This window comes from Phocoena phocoena, chromosome X, assembly GCF_963924675.1.
Source record: "Phocoena phocoena chromosome X, mPhoPho1.1, whole genome shotgun sequence".
Lineage (NCBI taxonomy): Eukaryota > Metazoa > Chordata > Mammalia > Artiodactyla > Phocoenidae > Phocoena > Phocoena phocoena.
In genome coordinates this window covers 12,489,309-12,508,934 of record NC_089240.1, presented here as the reverse complement: position 1 = coordinate 12,508,934, position 19,626 = coordinate 12,489,309, and the positions used below count along the sequence as shown (strand labels likewise).

Below are 19,626 nucleotides of genomic sequence, written 5' to 3'. Positions count from 1 at the left end.
ATTCTTTATTTTAAAGTCTATTTTATCTGATATGAGTATTGCTACTCCAGCTTTCTTTTGATTTCCATTTGCATGGAATATCTTTTTCCATCCCCTCATTTTCAGTCTGAATGTGTCCCTAGGTCTGAAGTCGGTCTCTTGTAGACAGCATATATATGGGTCTTGTTTTTGTATCCGTTCAGCAAGCCTGTGTCTTTTGGTTGGAGCATTTAATCCATTCACGTTTAAGGTAATTATCGACATGTATGTTCCTATGACCATTTTCTTAAGTGTTTTGGGTTTGCTTTTGTAGGTCCTTTTCTTCTCCTGTGTTTCCCACTTAGAGAAGTTCCTTTAGCATTTGTTGTAGAGCTGGTTTGGTGGTGCTGAATTCTCTTAGCTTTTGCTTGTCTGTAAAGCTTTTGATTTCTCCATCAAATCTGAATCAGATCATTGCCAAGTAGAACAATCTTAGTTGTAGGTTCTTCCCTTTCATCACTTTAAATATATTATGCCACTCCCTTCTGGCTTGTAGAGTTTCTGTTGAGAAATCAGCTGTTAACCTTATGGGAGTTCCCTTGTCAAGGGAAAAACGTATGTCATTTTTCCCTTGTTGCTTTTTTTTTTTTCCCTTGTTGCTTTTAATAATTTTTGTTTGTCTTTAATTTTTGTCAATTTTGATTACTAATGTCTCTGCATGTTTCTCCTTGGGTTTATCCTGCCTGGGACTCTCTGCTCTTCCTGGACTTGGGTGGCTATTTCCCTTCCCATGTTAGGGAAGTTTTCGACTATAATCTCTTCAAATATTTTTTCGGGTCCTTTTTCTCTCTCTTCTCCTTCTGGGACGTCTATAATGCAAGTGTTGTTGTGTTTAATGTTGTCCCAGAGGCCTCTTAGGCTGTCTTCATTTCTTTTCATTCTTTTTTCTTTATTCTGTTCCACAGCAGTGAATTCCACCATTCTGTCTTCCAGGTTACTTATCCGTTCTTCTGCCTCAGTTACTCTGCTATTGATTCCTTCTAGTGTAGTTTTCATTTCAGTTATTGTATTGTTCATCTCTGTTTGTTTGTTCTTGAATTCTTCTAGGTCTTTGTTAAACATTTTTTGCATCTTCTGGATCTTTGCCTCCATTCTTTTTCCGAGGTCCTGGATCATCTTCACTATCATTATTGTGAATTCTTTTTCTGGAAGGTTGCCTGTCTCCACTTCATTTAGTTGTTTTTCTGGGGTTTTATCTTGTTCCTTCATCTGGTACATAGTCCTCTGCCTTTTCATCTTGTCTGTCTTTCTGTGATTGTGGTTTTTGTTCCACAGGCTGCAGGATTGTAGTTCTTCTTGCTTCTGCTGTCTGCCCTCTGGTGGATGAGGCTATCTAAGAGGCTTGTGCAAGTTTCCTGATGGGAGGGACTGGTGGTGGGTAGAGCTGGCTGTTGCTCTGGTGGGCAGAGCTCAGTAAAACTTTAATCCGCTTGTCTGGTGATGGGTGGGGCTGGGTTCCCTCCCTGTTGGTGGTTTGGCCTGAAGCGACCCAACACTGGAGCCTACCCGGGCTCTTTGGTGGGGCTAATGGCGGCCTCTGGGAGGGCTCACGCCAAGCAGTACTTCCCAGAGCTTCTGCTGCCAGTGTCCTTGTCCTCACGCTGAGCCACAGCCACCCCCTGCCTCTGCAGGAGACCCTCCAACACTAGCAGGTAGGTCTGGTTCAGTCTCCTGTGGGGTCACTGCTCCTTCCCCTGGGTCCTGATGTGCATACTACTTTGTGTGTGCCCTCCAAGAGTGGAGTGTCTGTTTCCCCCAGTCCTGTCAAAACCCCGCTAGCCTTCAAAGTCTGATTCTCTAGGAATTCCTCCTCCTGTTACCAGGGCCCAAGGTTGGGAAGACTGATGTGTGGCTCAGAACCTTCACTCCAGTGGGTGGACTTCTGTGGTGTAAGTGTTCTCCAGTTTGTGAGTCACTGACTCAGCAGTTATGGGATTTGATTGTATTGTGATAGCACCCCTCCTACTTTCTCATTATGGCTTCTCCTTTGTCTTTGGATGTGGGGTAGCTTTTTTGGTGAGTTCCAGTGTCTTCCTGTCGCTGATTGTTCAGCAGTTAGTTGTGATTCCGGTGCTCTCGCAAGAGGGAGTGAGCACACGTCCTTCTACTCTGCCATCTTGAACTCGCAGGCCGACTAATATCTGTAATAGAGCATTTTTAACTTGAAGTCCTAAGACCTATGTTCTTCCCCTCTTAGCTCCAGATCTTGAATTTGTTGAGTCTCAGTTTCTTTCTTTCTTTTTTATTTACTTATTTGGTTGCTCCGGGTCTTATTTGTGGCATGTGGGTTCTTTAGTTGTGGCATGTGGGATCTTTAGTTGCGGCATGCGAACCCTTAGTTGCAGCATGTGGGATCTAGTTCCCTGACCAGGGATCGAACCTGAGCCCCGTGCATTGGGAGCACAGACCCTTAGCCACTGGACCACCAGCTAAGCCCTGAGCCTCAGTTTCTTTATTTGTAAAGTGGAAATAATATTGTTAATCTGCCATAAGTATCGATTGGCATCATTTATGTGAAAGGGCTATAAATCTGTAAAACACAATACAAATGTGAGCTAACATTTAACAAAATAATACTGCCTTTTTATCAGCTGATACATGAATGCAAGTATGATGAGTCTGTAGGGTTCATGTTTGGGTCTTTCGGGAGGAAAAAGAGGTTTAACTGGTACTTCTTTGGTGACTAGGGCTTCAACATTTAAATATATGCCCCAATCTTTGATTCTAGCACAGAAACTAAACACAGGACAACGTTTTTTCTTTATCTCTTTTGCAGATATTACACAAGGACCATTTATCAATTCCAGTTTCATGAAGCCCTTTGTCAGACAGCTAAACATGAAGGTCCCCTGTACAAATGTGATATCTCGAATTCCACCGAAGCTGGGCAGAGGCTGCTGTAAGAGATGCTTCAAAATATTGAACCTCTCATTCCTATTTAATGTTACTAATTTCCATGCCTAAGTTTGAATTTGATTTCTTTGCTCTAAAAAGAAAATTGGGGGCCTCAAAATGTTCTCATCCACAAATTAAATGTTTGTTTCGTGGTCACACAGGAACCTGGACCATGTGATGGCTGGACAGGCCACCTCCTCTCTCCATGTCATAACTACAGAGCTCTTTTTGTAGTAACTGGAGGGGAAGAGAGATTGAAGGATGACTACATCTGTTAACATGGCTTCTTTTCTTATTTGCCAGGAGCAAACTTAGTCAAGCCAAAGAGGAGAAAGTATAGATTGTACATGTAAGTAGATATACATCTGGAATCCCTCAAAAGGCTCTGAACCCACCCTCCCCTTTTTTCATGTAGCCAAATGCTGCACCTTGGAAAATCAGAACCCTGGACCTCAGCATTGGAAAGTATTGTGGGAGTAAAGACTATGGACGTAAAACCACTGCTCAAGTACTTTGAGCCGTTGTTGACCTGGCTGAAAGACCAGAACAGGAATTCGTCTGTGGGATGGAACACAGACTGGACTCCATGTGAGTACATTGAGTTGACACATTTCTAACTGCCCACTGTCTGCTTCCCCTAGTCCTCTCTGGCCCCAGTCTCATGGGACTGTGACACAGCTAAATATGTTCTCCCTCTACTTAGCCCCTGTACTATGGTGGTAGCTGCCATTTTATCTGGGAGGAAACACATTTGTTGAGCAGCTACTATGTACCTGGCACAGTGAAAACTACCTCTCTCTCTCTTTTTCAAGTCTGCTTTACTAGCCCCATATTTAAAATAAAAGAGTCTAACAGTCTCCAGCCCACTGTATTCAAATCCGGCTCGTCAAAGACAAACACTTTTAACGATTTTAATGCTATTGCCTCTCCTTTCTGGCAGTTACTTTCATATTTTTAAACAATTTGTTTATATTGTCATTTCCCTGTCGCTCACTTTTAGGCATGCACTTCTGCCTACTCTTCTGCCTCCTTTTCTCATTCTCCCAATTAGGTTTAACATAATTTTTCATAGAGAAATTATCAATATTTGCATCATTATGCTTGCAGAACCAAGTAATATACTATTTTATATCCTTTCTTATGTGGTTTTTTGTTTGTCCTGGAGTTTCTATTGCCTCATTTTTTTTGTATGCCTAATTTGCTATGTATGTCACATTCATCTTTTTCAACTATTCCAACATATCTATTCTTTTCAGTCTCATGTTTTCCTAAAGAACTCCCTCTTAGAGTCCTCCTGTCTCAATGTGGACCACAGTTTTCATCCTGAGTCATCCCTTTGCTGCTGTCCTGGGTTGAATCCACTGCTTCCTGGATGCCATATCTTCTTTCGTGAATTACCTCTTGTTTTGCTCCAAGTGACTTTCTAAGCAAGAGCTCATGGGGTAGGAACATCAACTGTTCCCCAAAGTGTCTTTAACCAGACCTTGAGTTTCATTCCCCTTGTTTTCCATCCAGTATCTTTTTCCCACCCCCTACTGTACCTGAATCCCTAAGCCTCTCCGGGATTCTGTGGGACTTTGGGGGTCCGTGCTGCCTCTGTGTACACGTTAGGGCATGGCTTCCTGACCCTTGCGAAAGCACTTACCACTCCTCCATAACTTCTCATTTTCCAAAACTGTGTTTATACCTTAAAAAATTCCTTTACTATCACTTTAGTGGGATCTTGGGAGAGGAAGGAAATAAACACACATGGTCAATCTGTCATCTGTAACAACAGTCTGTTATTTCTCTTTAATCAGATTCTGACCAAAGCATCAAAGTGAGGATAAGCCTAAAATCAGCTCTTGGAGAAAAAGCTGTGAGTATTCTACACAGTGCGTCTATGACTTTCAATGTATTCCCTTAAATAGGGCACAACAAGCTCATTCCAGTGTGGTCCGAAAGATGAGAGGACACATGGTTCTCTTAAAAAGCTCTAGATTCTGCCCTTTGGCTTTTGGGTTGTTTGTTTTTTTAGTAACACATTCATTCCTTATTGGATTGGCTATGCCTCCTCTTTCCTTGTGACTTTGAAGGTGTTATGAAGATCAATGAGAAAACATCCAATCTTAAGTATCAAATACCCACCCTCCCAATTCACTCTAAACACCATTACTTGTATTTGAGGAAGAGGACATGGTTATATTTTGAGAGATTGTTTGTTCTTAGAAGCACTGTAGGCGGTTTTGCGTTGTTTAGTCTTAGTCAATCATCTATATCCTGGAAGCTTGTCAATTGTCTATATCCTGGAAGCTTGTTTTAGTCTTAGACCTCAGCCCTGGACCTGCTTAATCGGAATCTGCATTTTAACAAGCCCCCCAGTGGGTCCGTAGACACAATAAAGACTGGGAAGCTCTGATTTAGAACACAGTTTCTCAAACGTAGCTGCACACTGGAGTCATTTGGGATTTTTGAAACATATCAGTGCTTGAATCCCACTCCCAGAGATTCTGACTTAATTGCTCTGTGGTGTGGCCTCAAGTCATCAAAGCTCCCCAGGTGACTGATTACGGCGCGGCCTGAGAACCACTGATGTAGAGATGCATTTCAGGACGACAGAATGTTTACAGAAAATCAGATTACTTACACCTTCATGTGAATTACTTTGATCAGCTATTTCTTTCTCCTAAACACCTGTCGCAGGTTATCCAGTTTGAAGCAGTAGTGGCTTTGATTGGGAAAGAGGAGAGGAGAGGGTCGCCCCAGGCAGATGGGGATCAAAGGCGTGGGTGGGCTTGTGGCATCCTGCAGGCTTTGCAGGATTAGAGGGCAGCCTGACACTATTGGGTAAAACAGTCCAGGGTGCTACAGAAAATTGTTCTTTGCACTGGATAGACCCAAAGATGTCATTTCTACCCCCTTACTTTTCCTGGTAAGTTAAATATTGTCCAACGTTCCACAGTAGTTGTAGTGTAACTTTCATAGATAAGTAAGACGTTTAAACATAAATAACATAGTAGGAGTAAAAAAGGAACATTTAAGAAAGAAATAATAAAAATGGAAGTGCATCACTTCGCAAACTCTAAAAGTTCAAGTTCCTATTTCTTAACAATCATTGAGTGTCTCTGGGATCATTTCTCTTTCTGTCATATTTTTATTAGCTCTTCCTTGGACTAATGAAATTTAATTATTTTAATTTAAAGTATCTGGTAGGTCAGGATCCTTTTCAATTATCTTCTTTTTTCTTGACATGTGTCCCCATGTTCTCTTTCCATGCAGTGAGGGATCGGTAGTCTTCAGAGGGGTTGATGGTGTAACATTCTGAGGCCTGTTCACTGCGCGAGAGGCTGCTTTGATGAGACCAGGACCATACTTTTAGCCAGAATAACTGCCCAGTTCAAGCTATTTCATGGCAAAGTCCACCTGGATCTTTGACACTAATTTGAGAACTTGGCCTTTGCTTTTTTTGAATATAGAAATAGTAACCAGAATATTAGTAATAATATTAATAATATCATTATTACTATTAAAGCAACTTTTTCCAACAGCTGTGTGATATCAAGCTGGGGTCAATGTAGCAACCCTTTGAAATCCTTTTTAAAATTTATTTTTATTTATTTTATTTATTTTTTAAATTAATTTTTATTGGAGTGTAGTTGCTTTACAATGAAATCTTTTCTTTAAACAGCTAAAATTTTAGATTTACTTCTGAAAATGTAATTATATTTTTTTTTTTTTTTTTTTTTTTGCGGTACGCGGGCCTCTCACTGTTGTGGCCTCTCCCGTTGCGGAGCAACAGGCTCCGGATGCGCAGGCTCAGCGGCCATGGCTCACGGGCCCAGCCGCTCCGCGTCATGTGGGATCCTCCCAGACCGGGGCACGAACCCGTGTCCCCTGCATCGGCAGGCGGACTCTCAACCACTGCGCCACCAGGGAAGCCCTAATTATATTTTTAAAAATCGAAGTATAGTTGATTTACAATGTGTTAGTTTCAGGTGAACAGCAAAGTGAATCAGTTGTACATACACACATATATTTTTTTCAGATTCTTTTCCCATATAGGTTATTACAAAATATTGAGTAAAGTTCCCTGTGCTATACAGTAGGTCCTTGTTGGTTATCTATTTTATATACAGTAGTGTGTGTATGTTAATCCCAATCTCCTAATTTATCCCTCCCCCGCTTCCCCTTTGGTAACCATAAGTTTGTTTTCTACGTCTGTGAGTCTGTTTTTGTTTTGTAGATAAGTTGATTTGTATCATCCTTTTAGATTCCACATATAAGCGATATCATATGATATTTGTCTTTCTCTGTCTGGCTTGCTTCACTTAGTATGATCATCTCGTAATTGTTTTTCCTAGAAGGGGGAGAGATGCAAACTTCGTGCTATTCATGATCTCTACTGCCATCTACTGGAGGAAAGAGTGAACGCTTTTTTCTCTTTCAATAGGTTTTTCCTGGACGATGCAAATACACAAGCCATTGGTTTAGCACTGAAACACAAGAACAAATTACCTTGTTTACAAAAAAAATTTTTTTCCTTTGAACCTCAAGTTTCTTCTTTTTTTTACACTTACACATATCCAAGAATTTACTATAAAAATAGTAAAAACTCAGCATATTTGTTTACAGTATATGGACATTTTAACCAAAACCAATGGCTCACATGACTCCCATCTATAAACCTTCCCTCCGGGTGTTTATTTCAGCTTGCATCAAACTAAATTAAAAGGGCCAGTGAACGCCATGGTTTTTAAAGCGTGGCAGCGGGACCAGCTCCCACCATCTGGGAGCTTGTTAGAGATGCGATTTCTTGGGTCTCCTCCCAGACCTTCTGAATTAGAAACTCTGAGGCTCAGGCCTAGGATTCAGTGGTTTAACAAGCCCTCCAGGTGATGCTGATGCACACTCAAGTTGGAGGTTACTGACGTCACGCAGAGCAAGAATCTTTGGCATATTAGATAATTTTAAAATAACGCTTGTGGGGAAATCCCTGGCGGTCCAGTGGTTAGGACTTCACGCTCTCACTCCAAGGGCGTGGATTCATTCCCTGGTCGGGGAGCTCAGATCCCACAAGATGCACGGTGCGACAAAAAAAAAAAGCTTTTAGAATATCAGGTTTTAAGGTACCCCACGATCTCTACTGAGCAATGTTTTTGTTTTGAATTTGCAGTATGAATGGAATGACAATGAAATGTACTTGTTCCGGTCATCCGTTGCATACGCCATGAGAGAGTATTTTTCAAAAGTCAGAAACGAGACCATTCCTTTTGGGTGAGTTGATTTGCTGGGCTGTCAATCAGTATTTCCCTTACTCTTGGGTCTAAGAAAATATTATGCTTCAACTTTTATTCAAATGAAATTAAGAAAAACCTCCTAATAACTTTTAAATCTCTTTGATCTCCTGGAATTTGGGCCAGTCTATTTAGGGATGATTGTGACTTATTTGACTCGTAGGTGACAAGAGCACTGTTATGAAATGGCCCTCTCCTCGCCTCTCTCTTCTCTTTCCACCCCCTTCCCTCCTCTCTCCTCTTTTCCTCTCCCCTTCTTTTCCCCAAATGCTCTCATCCACCCTCAGCACTGAAAAAAAAAAAGGCAGAAATCTCTGCTTTCATTCATGAGCTTATATTCTAATGTATCTGTTTTGTGTGTGTGTGTGTGTTATAGACAGTTGACAAAATATGTAAGTAGTAGAATTCGATGGTGATAAGTGCTAAGGAGAAAAATTCAACAGGAAAGGAGCTAGGGAGTGCTGGTGTGTGTGTGTGTGTGTGTTTCAATTTTAACTAAAATGGTCAGAGAAAGCCTTGTTAATATTTGAGCAAATAGCTGAAACAGGAAAGAGAGTCACAGGTGCAGACTGTGTGGGGAAATGTTTCAGCTGGGAAAATAGCAAGTGGAAAGATCCCGAGGGACAAATATCCTTCACCTTTTGAAGGAGCAGCCAGGAGGCTAGTGTGGCTGGAGCACAGTGAGCTAATAGAAGACCAGTGGGAGATGTGGTCATGGTGGGACTGGGCCAGGGGGGGTGGGGAGGCGAGAAGAAAGTTCATGTGTGCCTCCCAAGCCGTTCTAAGGCCACTGGCTTTCCTTCCGGGCGAGGAAGGCTCGGAGCCCTGTGATCTGCCTTGGGTTTTATTAGGATCAGTCTGGCAGCTGTGAGAGCAGAGTCTTGTCACATCGTACTGTCAACCCCACTCATCACCCTCACGGTGGGGGTAACATGACGATTTTTGCTGGGAGGGGCAAGGTTCGAAGATATCAACGCACCACGTCTGTCCATGGAACAGGGCCATTGCTGCCTGCCATGTTGTTTAGCACGAGTCTGGGTCACCAACGATTCCTTGCTGATTCTGCTACTGCTTTCAGTTTGAAATTTTTCTATGATTGGAAAAAAAACCAAACTGTTGTTCTTATACGGTGGCAGATCTAACAGCGCCAAGACTTGCTGTCACACCTTATGTAGTTGAGTTCGTGTGCTTTGGGCACTGTTAAGCTTGTTGGGACAATTACGTCCTTCCATGACGGGCCCTGCCCCATGTCTCCCTACTTTACCCTGTGATCCTCCCCCCATCTCCTTTTCACCAGCAGGAGAAGTTTTCGTTCTCTTTACAGTGTCTTCTGTGCCACCAGGGAAGATGTTTCTTTTGTTTCTCCACAGGGAGGAGGACGTGTGGGTGAGTGACTTGAAACCAAGAATCTCCTTCAACTTCTTTGTCACTTCACCTAAAAATATGTCTGACATCATTCCTAGAACTGAAGTTGAAGAGGCCATCAGGTGATACTTTACTTTCTAATGCATGATAGCAGGGCAAGGGGGTTCCCCAATGCAGCAACAACAGTAACGAATATTTGGTGTGCTTTTACAGTGCCAGGCACTCTTCTGAGTCATTTACATGTTTTTCCTCATCTTAAAAACTTGGGTTTTAATTCCAGAATCTCATAGCAAGGGGATTGTCTTAATTGGGTTTATCCAGAGGAATGTGGACAGGAGACAGGATGGAAGGAGGGTAATAAAGGACACGTTATGAGCAAGTTACCACTGTGGGCAGCTAGAGCTCCATTCTGCTGGGAATTCTGGGAGACGGCGTAGAATATGCCCCTCAATTGTCCCATCAGAGCTGGGGTATTTATTCACCACCTCCCATCAGTCACTGGTTGAGAACTGCTTACAGGGGAGACTAACTTCCCAGCATTGCTGGCCTGCAGGCAGGGCCGAATCTTGTGGCCTGAGAATGCTCTTGGGAAAAGGCAGGAGATACTGGCTGAAGGAAGCCTGGCCAGCACACCCGCAAAATGGTAAGAGCAGAGGGCACATGGGCAGGTGTCGCCATCGTTTGCTGTAGGGGCTTTGATGTAGGATCCGTTTAACTAACCAAAGTCTGAAACAAGGTAGGCAAGGATAGGATTCCTTAGACACTGGTTAGCCTCCATTCCAAAAGAGGGACTTGCTATTGGTCGTGAGTGTTCAGAAGGGACAGTTTTCCCAATTTGCCTCAGCTGTTTCCCAAAACAGCAATAGTGAATAATGGAGAGATGTAGGTGTTTCCCCTTGTCATTAAAAAAAAAAAAAAAAAAAAAAAGAGGCTTCAGCTACTCACTGCTACAGGAAGTGCTCACTAGGTGGCACTCTTGAGCTGCCGTTCATCTTCGGAAGCAGAAACAAGACTTGCTGGGCAGAGTGGGCCTAGAAAATCTGGTTTAGTGGGGTTTACAACCGGAGCACGCCCAGAGACTCACTGGCTGCCTCCACGTGACTTGTCCTGGGGAAAAGCGCCAGCTGAGATCATCATGAAGGAGCCCCGCCCTCCTGCAAGTTACCGGGGTCCTCAAACTTCCTGTTTCCAGAATGCCCAGACTCTCAGGCAGAGGCTGCCAGGGGTGACATGCCTAATGCTGCTTTGATCTCTCTCTCTCTCTCTCTCTCTCTCTCTCTCTCTCTCTCTCTCTCTCTCTCTCTCTCTCTCTCTCTCTCTCCTCTGACCTCCTCCTGACCTGCCCTATACCCAAGGGCAGGAAGATGTGATGCCAGACACTTTGGTTTTCAATCTAGAATATTGAACATTTCACTGTTTTTTGTTTTAAAAATAATCTTCACCTTTTTTTTGGCAAAGGCTCCTTCCCTGTATTCCTCCCCAGTGCTGCCTTTTAGTGATAATTTTGGATGTCAACACCTTTCATTTGTAAAATACAACTGTCGAGACTTGTGTAGAGGGACTGTTTCGTTTGTAGAAGAGGTGGATGCAGTTGCCCTTTTCCATTATTTGATATAACATCATTGTAGACATACCCTGACAGAAGGGAAATTCTTACCAAGCATGCTAACTTTGCCTTTACAACGCAGTAGTCACAAATGAACAAATGCCAACCATTTGCACGTTTCCACACTTGCAGCCTAATTTTCCAATGGAGCTGTTTCCAAGCCTAAACTAGGTTACAAGATAGGAAAGATGTATAATTGTCAAAACTCAAATCTTTCACTGAACCTGGTTATTTACTTTGATTTCATTGCTTTTTTAGGTATACCTTTTTAGGATAAGCCTTATCAAATCCGTTTGGGAACGATGATGTAAGGAGTCAATAATTGCACACAGTTTTCTTTTGCCTAAGTGTTTTGCTTTTGGGAATAGGATGTCCCGGGGCCGTATCAATGATGCTTTCCGCCTGGATGACAGCAGCCTGGAGTTTCTGGGGGTTCAGCCGACGCTGGCGCCCCCTTATGAGCCACCTGTCACCGTATGGCTGATTATCTTCGGGGTCGTGATGGGAGTGGTAGTGATTGGTATTGTTGTGCTCATCTTCACTGGCATCAGAGATCGAAGAAAGTAAGTGACCTTTCTCAGACTTCTCTATCCTAGAACAGAAAGGTTTAGGGAAAACTCACTGGAAATTTTGCAGTACGTGGTAGGTTGTACAAGCCAATTCCTTATTTGGACAATTTCGCAGCTAAACATTCTTATGCAGCCCCTAGAAATTTACCAGATTTCATCAGCACTTTGCCTCCCTAGCAAAGCCCCACCATACAGGACATGTCCAGCCTGGAGTTGGCTGGTGTGCCCTGGTAAACTCCAGCCTGGCCCACAGCATCATTGCCCCCACCCCTAAGAGGCACTCCAAGCCCAGCAGGAGTGAGTGGGCTCAGGGCGTTATCCTTACTGACGAGTCCTCCTCGGGCGAGAACTGACCTTAGAGTCTGGATTAGTGATGGATTTGAACTGTGAAATCATTCGAGAATGAGCTCTGAGATTTGCTCCAAACTGCTACACTCGAGTCCTCTTCATCCCTCCTCTGATAGCACAGATGCCCTACTGTTCCCTCAGTTCATGGGTCAGGCACCCTCTAATTTGTTCTTGAGTTGAAGATCCAAGTTCATGGAGGATTTAAATCACCAGAGACCTGATGTATAGTCTTGCCCTGCCACTAGATTTATTTTCTGACCTTGAGCCGCCATTTACGTTTGTTGGGCTTATATAATTGAAGTTAATCATATTTTATAGCACCTAACAAAACTCTTTGCACACTTTCGGCTGTTTAAACATGTTCTTCAACTTTTACATGCACTAGTCTATTTTGCTCAATTTTCTTCACTATATTATTTGTTCTCCCAAGTAACTTCATTTTTAAAAATAGGCATTTACTAGAATACATTCATATAGTTAAAATTTTTTAAGTACAGAAGGATACACAGAGTCTTCTGTCACTCTTTGCTTCCAAGTTCCCTTCCCAAAGCCAACAATAAACGAGCGGCTTTTTAAAATTTTTTATTTTATATTATAGTTGATTTACAATGTTCTGTTTGTTTTAGGTGTACAGCAAAGTGATTTAGTTATACATATATCTCTTCTTTTTCAGATTCTTTTCCCATATAGGTTATTACAGAGTATAGAGTTCCCTGTGTTATACAGTAGGTCCTTGTTGATTATCTGGTTTTTTTTGTTGTTGTTTTGTTTTTTTGCGGTACGCGGGCCTCTCACTGTTGTGGCCTCTCCCGTTGCGGAGCACAGGCTCTGGACGCGCAGGCTCAGCGGCCATGGCTCACGGGCCCAGCCGCTCCGCGGCATGTGGGATCTTCCCGGACCGGGGCACGAACCCGTGTCCCCTGCGTCGGCAGGCGGACTCTCAACCTCTGCGCCACCAGGGAAGCCCGATTATCTGTTTTATATACAGTGGTGTATATATGTTAATCACAACCTCCTAATTTATCCCTCCCTGCCCTTTCCTCTTTGGTAATCATAAGTTTGTTTTCTAAGTCTATGAGTCTTTCTGAAAAACGATCAGTTTTTTGGAGACCCAATGAAGCAGAATCTTTGTTTTAGTAAGACCTGCAGACTTGGACACACATTACGGTTTAACAAGCACTCCTCTACATACTAAAAACTTGCACATGAGACGCTATTCCAAAGTTAATTCATTAAAGAACTTATTTGGAAGCCCCTCCTTCATGCTACACACTATGTTAATAGAAGGTACAAAAATAAGACTGTCAACCGTGCTCATATATTTCTTACATTAGTGTTCTCAGTGATTGTATGATGTAAATATGTAATTATCTTCATGTATATATAAAACTGAGATTCAGAGAGGCCAAGAAACTTTCTCAAGTTTGCACGGCTAGTCAGTAACACATGAGGATATATGCTTGGTTTCTAAAGCTGGTTATTGTACTACAAAGCAGGCCTACCCTGATCTTTATACTTTGGAAGTTGATAATTTAGTGGGGAAGCTTTTTAAAATGAAGTGATTGGCCGAATGACCACTGAGTTCCTAAAAATAATAGTAATGGTCAATATTTATTGGGGATTACATGCCAAGTACCATGAGTACTCTGCCAGCATTATTTCATTGACTTCACATGATTGCCATCATTTGCCAAATAGGCAAACTGAGACACAGAGGCCTCTGCTCTCTGACTCCAGAGCTTATACCCTAACCAATCTCCTGTGCTCTGCCAGCCATCGTGCCGACCAATCATGGGCCTAAAGAAGTGAATCCGATGCACTCTGGGTGCCTATAGTCCATTGAGAGGGGACTGGTATGCAAATGAGTACAGGTGATTAGATGCTGAGACAAAAAAGATGCCTGGGCCCAGTGGAGTCCAAGGGAGGCCGTGTCATTCTAACATCACAATATTAAGGTGACTTCACTTTCTTTAACAGGAAAACTCAAGCAAGCAGTGAAGAAAATCCTTATGGCTCCGTGGGCTTGAGTAAAGGAGAAAATAATTCAGGATTCCAAAATAGTGATGATGTTCAGACTTCGTTTTAGAAAAATCTCTTTTATTTCCTCTTGAGGTGATCTTATTGTATGTAAATGTTAATTTCACAGTACAGAACATAGGAGATTATAAGGATGTCATTAAATGTCAAAGCTGTGTCTCTGTTCAGGAAAAGTTGTCCAAAGAAGCCATGCCTGAGGAGAGGGCACCTTCACTTGCATCGCCTTTAGTATTTGTTTCTGCCTCAGGATTTGACTTTTCTGTTTCCTGAAAGAGGTGTTTCTATTTGAGAATAGAGAAAGTTTGTCTTTTGCCTCACACGCTGTTCAGGGGTAATAGAAATGGAAATGTCCGTTGTGTTGCTGGAGTTGAAAAGAAAGGAGACATGGCAGGAGCAGGTGTTGGGCTCTGGTGTGGAACCTGGGTGGATCACTCTTAAAGACGGTGCCTGTGAACAGACGGAGCTGCAGGGATGGAGAACAGCACGCACTGTTCACTTGGATTGAATTCAAGTGTAAAGGATGTCATGCTCTCTTCACATTAACTTGATCTGAGTACTCTAGTGATTTCCCCCAGTGATGATTGGACTGGAACATGCCTTCTTCAGGGTGACAGGGCTACAGAAGAGAGAAGAATCCGGAGAGCCATTGGAGGACATTGCCTTCTCACTTCCAAGCTGCTTGATCACCATCTTCCTGACAACATCAAACTAGCCCCAGGGGCCTCTGTGAACCCCCCTCCAGAGCACCCGTGATAGAAACTCGCTTCCGCTGCTCTCTAACCGTGGAGTGCATGGAGATCCCAACTGAATGTCACCCTCTGAAGTGGGCTCCCAATCTCTTAAATCTTTTCTATTTGCCCACAATGCCTGAGTAGTGCTGAGCATGAAGCAGACACTCAGTAAATACTCGATTTACACACTCGTGTGGTCTTATGTGTGCTTCTGTGCTCGGGTTTCTGTGGCTTCAGTCTGCTTTTCACTTCCAGGGACAAAGTTGCCATCTGACTGTCCAGGACTCTTGACCTCCCATATGTCTTGGAATGTATCCCAAAGCCTTCAGTTGCTTTATATTTCTTGTATAAATCAATTATAAAATCAGTCAAAAAAGAGTTGTGTTAGAGCGTCTACACCATCAGGTTAGGAACCAAACCTGGTAATGCTTTTATATATCTCAGAGCCCCCAGCCCAGTTCTGAGCACAGCATCCAATACAGACCTGAAAACTGATTTAAAATGGATTAAATAGGTGGAAATATCCAAACTCTACCCATCAATTCACTTTACGCAGTGCCCAGCATACTGTTAGAGTGACTTTGTCAAGTAAGGAGAACTAGCAGCTCCTGCTCGAAAGACCCGAATTTCCGGAGGGCTTTTAGGGAAGGGCTTTTAAAGGCAACATTAGGGGTGAGGGTCGTAGGGGACCTGATCAGCTTGTGGACATTCTTCTGATTGATTGGTGGTGAGGTAATTGGGTGGTATTTCTGGAGTCAGCATCATCAACCTTCTGGTTTTAACCAGTCTGGGGTCTACTTGTGGTCAGCATGCAGTTAAGTTCTTCCACCTGGTGGGTGTTTTAGTATCTGCAAAACAACTCAAGGATAGGGCTCAGGATATTATCTGTAGCCCTTGAGGAGGAACTAAAGGTCCTTGACTTTGCTTTATGGCTAAACTATTACTGTCTTGATTGACTGTTTTTCTTTGTTCCTGCATTTGCTCATTTCTCTTATTAAATTTGCTCTTTGGAACTTGGGGAAGGCCTAGGGAGCTAAAGATTTTCTACAAACAAGAGGCAGGGGGAGGGGTCATGTTCCCGGGAAGGTCCCGTAGAGTCCTGCTGAGCTTCATTTTTAGAAGATCAAATATGTAAAAATAAGAAGAAAGGAAAACACCTTTCAAGTGGGGGGGGGGGGGGACCAGGAAGACCTAGTTAGGGCGTGAGAAATCTTTCTCGGGGGGCTTTAACAGTCTGTGGTGCAAATCTCTGGTGGATGGAATCAGAGCAGCACATTTCATTATATATTGAGATTTTCGTACCGCGGTAAAAAAAAAAAAAATAGAAGACTATTATCATAAGTCGATTCTGCTGAAAATAAAGGAATCATTATTTAAATGTCAAGAGACAAATAACCAAGAGGGATCATTCACAACAGCTGGGGGGTGAGGGGTGAGTGGGATGAGGAAGGGTGTGAATGTCTCTTAAGGGAGATTGTTAACTTATATCTGGAAAATAGTAGCAGGGTTTCATTAGTGTCTTTTCACTGTAATAATGCCCTTCACATAACCTTTCTCTTTACCTTCTTGACATTACAGACATGACAATGATGTACTCCAAAATGATGAAAACCTATGGGTTCAGTACTAGACCGTGGCATTCCCAGGAAGCTTGAAAGCTAAGGCACCTTTTAGTAATAGCCATAAGAAGGTAAACTAGGACTTCTGTACCTTTGTGTCAAGATAGAAGACCGAAAGAGAAAGTTCAGTTATCAAACTAGCCAGAAGCCCCAGGGCCCCAAACTCAAGGATTTTAAATGATTACAGTAGCGCCCACCCTCCCCCACCCCCCATCTGCGGTTTCACTTTTGACGGTTTCAGTTACCTGCGGTCAAACACTATATGAAAATATTAAATGGAAAATTTCAGAAATAAAGAATTCATATGTTTTAAAGTGCGTGCCGTTCTCAGTAGCGTGATGAAATCTCGCGATTTCAGCTCTGCTCCCCCGGGATCTGAATCATCCCTTTGGCCAGCATGTCCCACCCGTTAGTCAATTAGTGGCTGCAGTTGTAAGGTCTGCTGTCGCAGTGCCACACTGCTGTGTTCAAGTGACCCTGATTTTACTTAATCCTGGCTCCAAAGCGCCAGAGGAGTGATACTGGTGATTTGGAAATGCCAGAGATAAGACCTAAAGTGCTTCCTTTAAGTAAAAAGGTGAAAGGTCTCAATAAGGAAAGAAAAAAGATCAGACGCTGAGGGGGCTGAAACCTACGGTAAGACCAAATCTTTCATCGGTGACATTGCGAAGAAAGAAAAAGAAATTCATACTAGTTTTGCTGTCACACCTCAAACTGCAAAAGTTATGGTCGCAGTGTGTAAATGCTTACTTAAAATGGAAAAGGCATTCAATTTGTACAGTAAGATACTCTGACAGAGACCACATTCACATAACTTTTATTATAGTATTCTGTTATAGTTGTTCTATTTTATTATTAGTTATTGCTGTTAATCTCTTACTGTGCCTAATTTATAAATTAAACTTAATCATAGATATGTATGTATAGGAAAAACATAGTATGTATGGGGTTTGGTATTATCCTCAGTTTCAGACATCCACTGGGGGTCTTGGAATGTATCCCCTGAAGATAAGGGGGGGGGTACTGTACAAAGCAACAATCTAATACAAGATCGTGGTTATACTTGAGTTGAAATTGAAAATAGTTAAGTGTAAGGAAAAAGGCATCAAGTTATACCTTAGCATCTTTAAAAATTGTGTCTGTGTGACACATAGTATATTATTGAATTATGTTATTTAACTTTAGTTTTATATTTGTGTACATAATGACATGAATTCATTTTTCTGATTTGGGTATCAAATGAGAATTGTATCATTTGGATTGAATTATGGACCACCTAACGGTGCCCACTACATAATGAGGTCCCCTAGGGCAGTTTGGACTGACTGCACAGAAACATCTGGGAGCTTGTTAAAAATACAAATTCTTAGGCTGCACTCAGACCTGCTGTACCAGAATCTCTGGGGTAGTTCCTAAGGAACCTGTGTTTTAATAAACTCTCCATTTGATTCTCATACATGCTAAAGATTGAGAACATTGAAACATGAAGGCAAGTGTCACAATTGCCATACTTGCTAATAGCATATTTAATTATCATGATAGTGGTGATATTACGAAAAGAACAAATATCCAACAATTTTTCAATTCTGTTCAATCTTTACATATGGTACACACCCTCTCTATTTTGCAATCAATCAGAAGGTGTGCTTCTGCTATAGGCTGGGAAGTATAATATTAAGAGCAGCATAAACAAAATTACTAATTTGACCTAAATTTCAAGGAAATCTTTTGTTTCCTACCTTGTTCATTTCTAGATAATAGAACAAACAGCACACAAAATACCATTAAGAAGAACTAGCTAAATTACAATGTCTGTGCTTTGCTGCATCCCTTAAAAAGAATGAAAATGTTGGCCAACATTTACACTCATTCTCATCAGAACTTCTCATTTCTTCTTCATGGTTTGTCTTTTTCCCGAAGTGGTTCAATGGAAGATAGGAGTTGCTGAAATGTGGGCCGCTTTTCTGGAAGCTAAATAAAAGAAAAACCCAATGGTTTAGTTTATGAGGGCTATGATTAAAAATAAACTATGTAAAATATTTATACCTCAGTCCTAAAACTAGCAAATTTTACAATGTGGAAATACTATAGACATTTCTTCTAAAGAGAAAACAATTAGAGCCCTAAGAATTGGGGAAGAAACAGTATCTTTATTTGCATAAGATACGACTGCAGACCTTGGAAAACCAAGAGCATTAATGATAGAACCAACCCAAATAATAAAGGAATTCACCAGGAGAGCAGTATATAAAATTAACTTACAAAACCAATAGCCTTCCTATATGTGTACAATAACCAATTAGAAGATGTAATGGAAGAGAAAACCCCATTTACAATAGCAACAACACCTCAATAAAATATGAACAAAAATGTACCCCCCGCAAATGAGGAAAACTTTAAAACGCTGCTGAAAAATACAAACGTAGACTTGACCACATAGAAGAAGACATTGCTTGTCCTTGAATAGGACACACCAATACCATAAAGATGGTCAATTTCCCGAGTTAAAATACAAACCAAATACAGTCTCCTCCAAAATATGAACAAGCTGGCTTCAAGCTGAACAAATTGATTATCTAGTTTGTGGATTTTTAAATATGTGAAATAGCTAAGAAAACTATAAAGCAAGATGAGCAATGACGGGGTGCTAGCCTACCTAGTATTAAAACATGTTAAATACAGCAGAAACTAATACAACATTGTAAATCACTATACTCCAATAAAAATTAATCCAAAAAATTAGACATTAAAAAAAGTGTTATAAAGTCTCTGTAATTAAAACAATAAATACAGCGCTAACACATGAATAGAGACCAGAGAACAGAAGAGAAAGTCCCAAAGTGAATCCAAATACCTATGCAAATTTACTATCCTGTTACTGGGTATTTTGACACCATTCGATAGAATGTTATTGCTGGGGATAACATAGTCTTTTAATAAATGGTGCCTCAACAACTGAGTAGTCATTTAGAAAACGAAATCTTTGGATCCATACTTTTTATTCCATATACCAAAACAAACAGACTAGATCAGACACTTAAATGTAAAAGAATGAAACCATGAAAGTACTAGAGGAAAATCTGAGTGAACGCCTTTGCAATCTGGGTGTGGCAAAGCCTATCTAACTATAACTCAGTTTCCAGAAGCAAAAGAAGCAAATAATGA

The 19,626-nt window shown here is 41.7% G+C and overlaps 2 protein-coding genes across 2 annotated transcripts in view; one reads left to right on the top strand and one right to left on the bottom strand.

Annotated features, from left to right (window-relative positions):
• Positions 1 to 14,160, top strand: part of ACE2 (angiotensin converting enzyme 2) — a 48,725-nt gene extending 34,565 nt beyond the window's left edge. Inside the window, 7 exon segments of the mRNA XM_065900367.1 lie at positions 2,795 to 2,917; positions 3,329 to 3,501; positions 4,713 to 4,771; positions 8,066 to 8,166; positions 9,557 to 9,673; positions 11,526 to 11,720; positions 14,052 to 14,160. Coding sequence (XP_065756439.1) covers positions 2,795 to 2,917; positions 3,329 to 3,501; positions 4,713 to 4,771; positions 8,066 to 8,166; positions 9,557 to 9,673; positions 11,526 to 11,720; positions 14,052 to 14,160 — 877 coding nt within the window.
• Positions 14,161 to 17,962: 3,802 nt separating this feature from the next.
• The window catches only part of BMX (BMX non-receptor tyrosine kinase), a 40,809-nt gene continuing 39,145 nt past the window's right edge, over positions 17,963 to 19,626 (bottom strand). Inside the window, exon 18 of the mRNA XM_065900324.1 lies at positions 17,963 to 18,432. Within this exon, the coding sequence (XP_065756396.1) occupies positions 18,358 to 18,432 (75 nt within the window). The 3' untranslated portion in view covers positions 17,963 to 18,357. The remainder of the gene's footprint in view (positions 18,433 to 19,626) is intronic.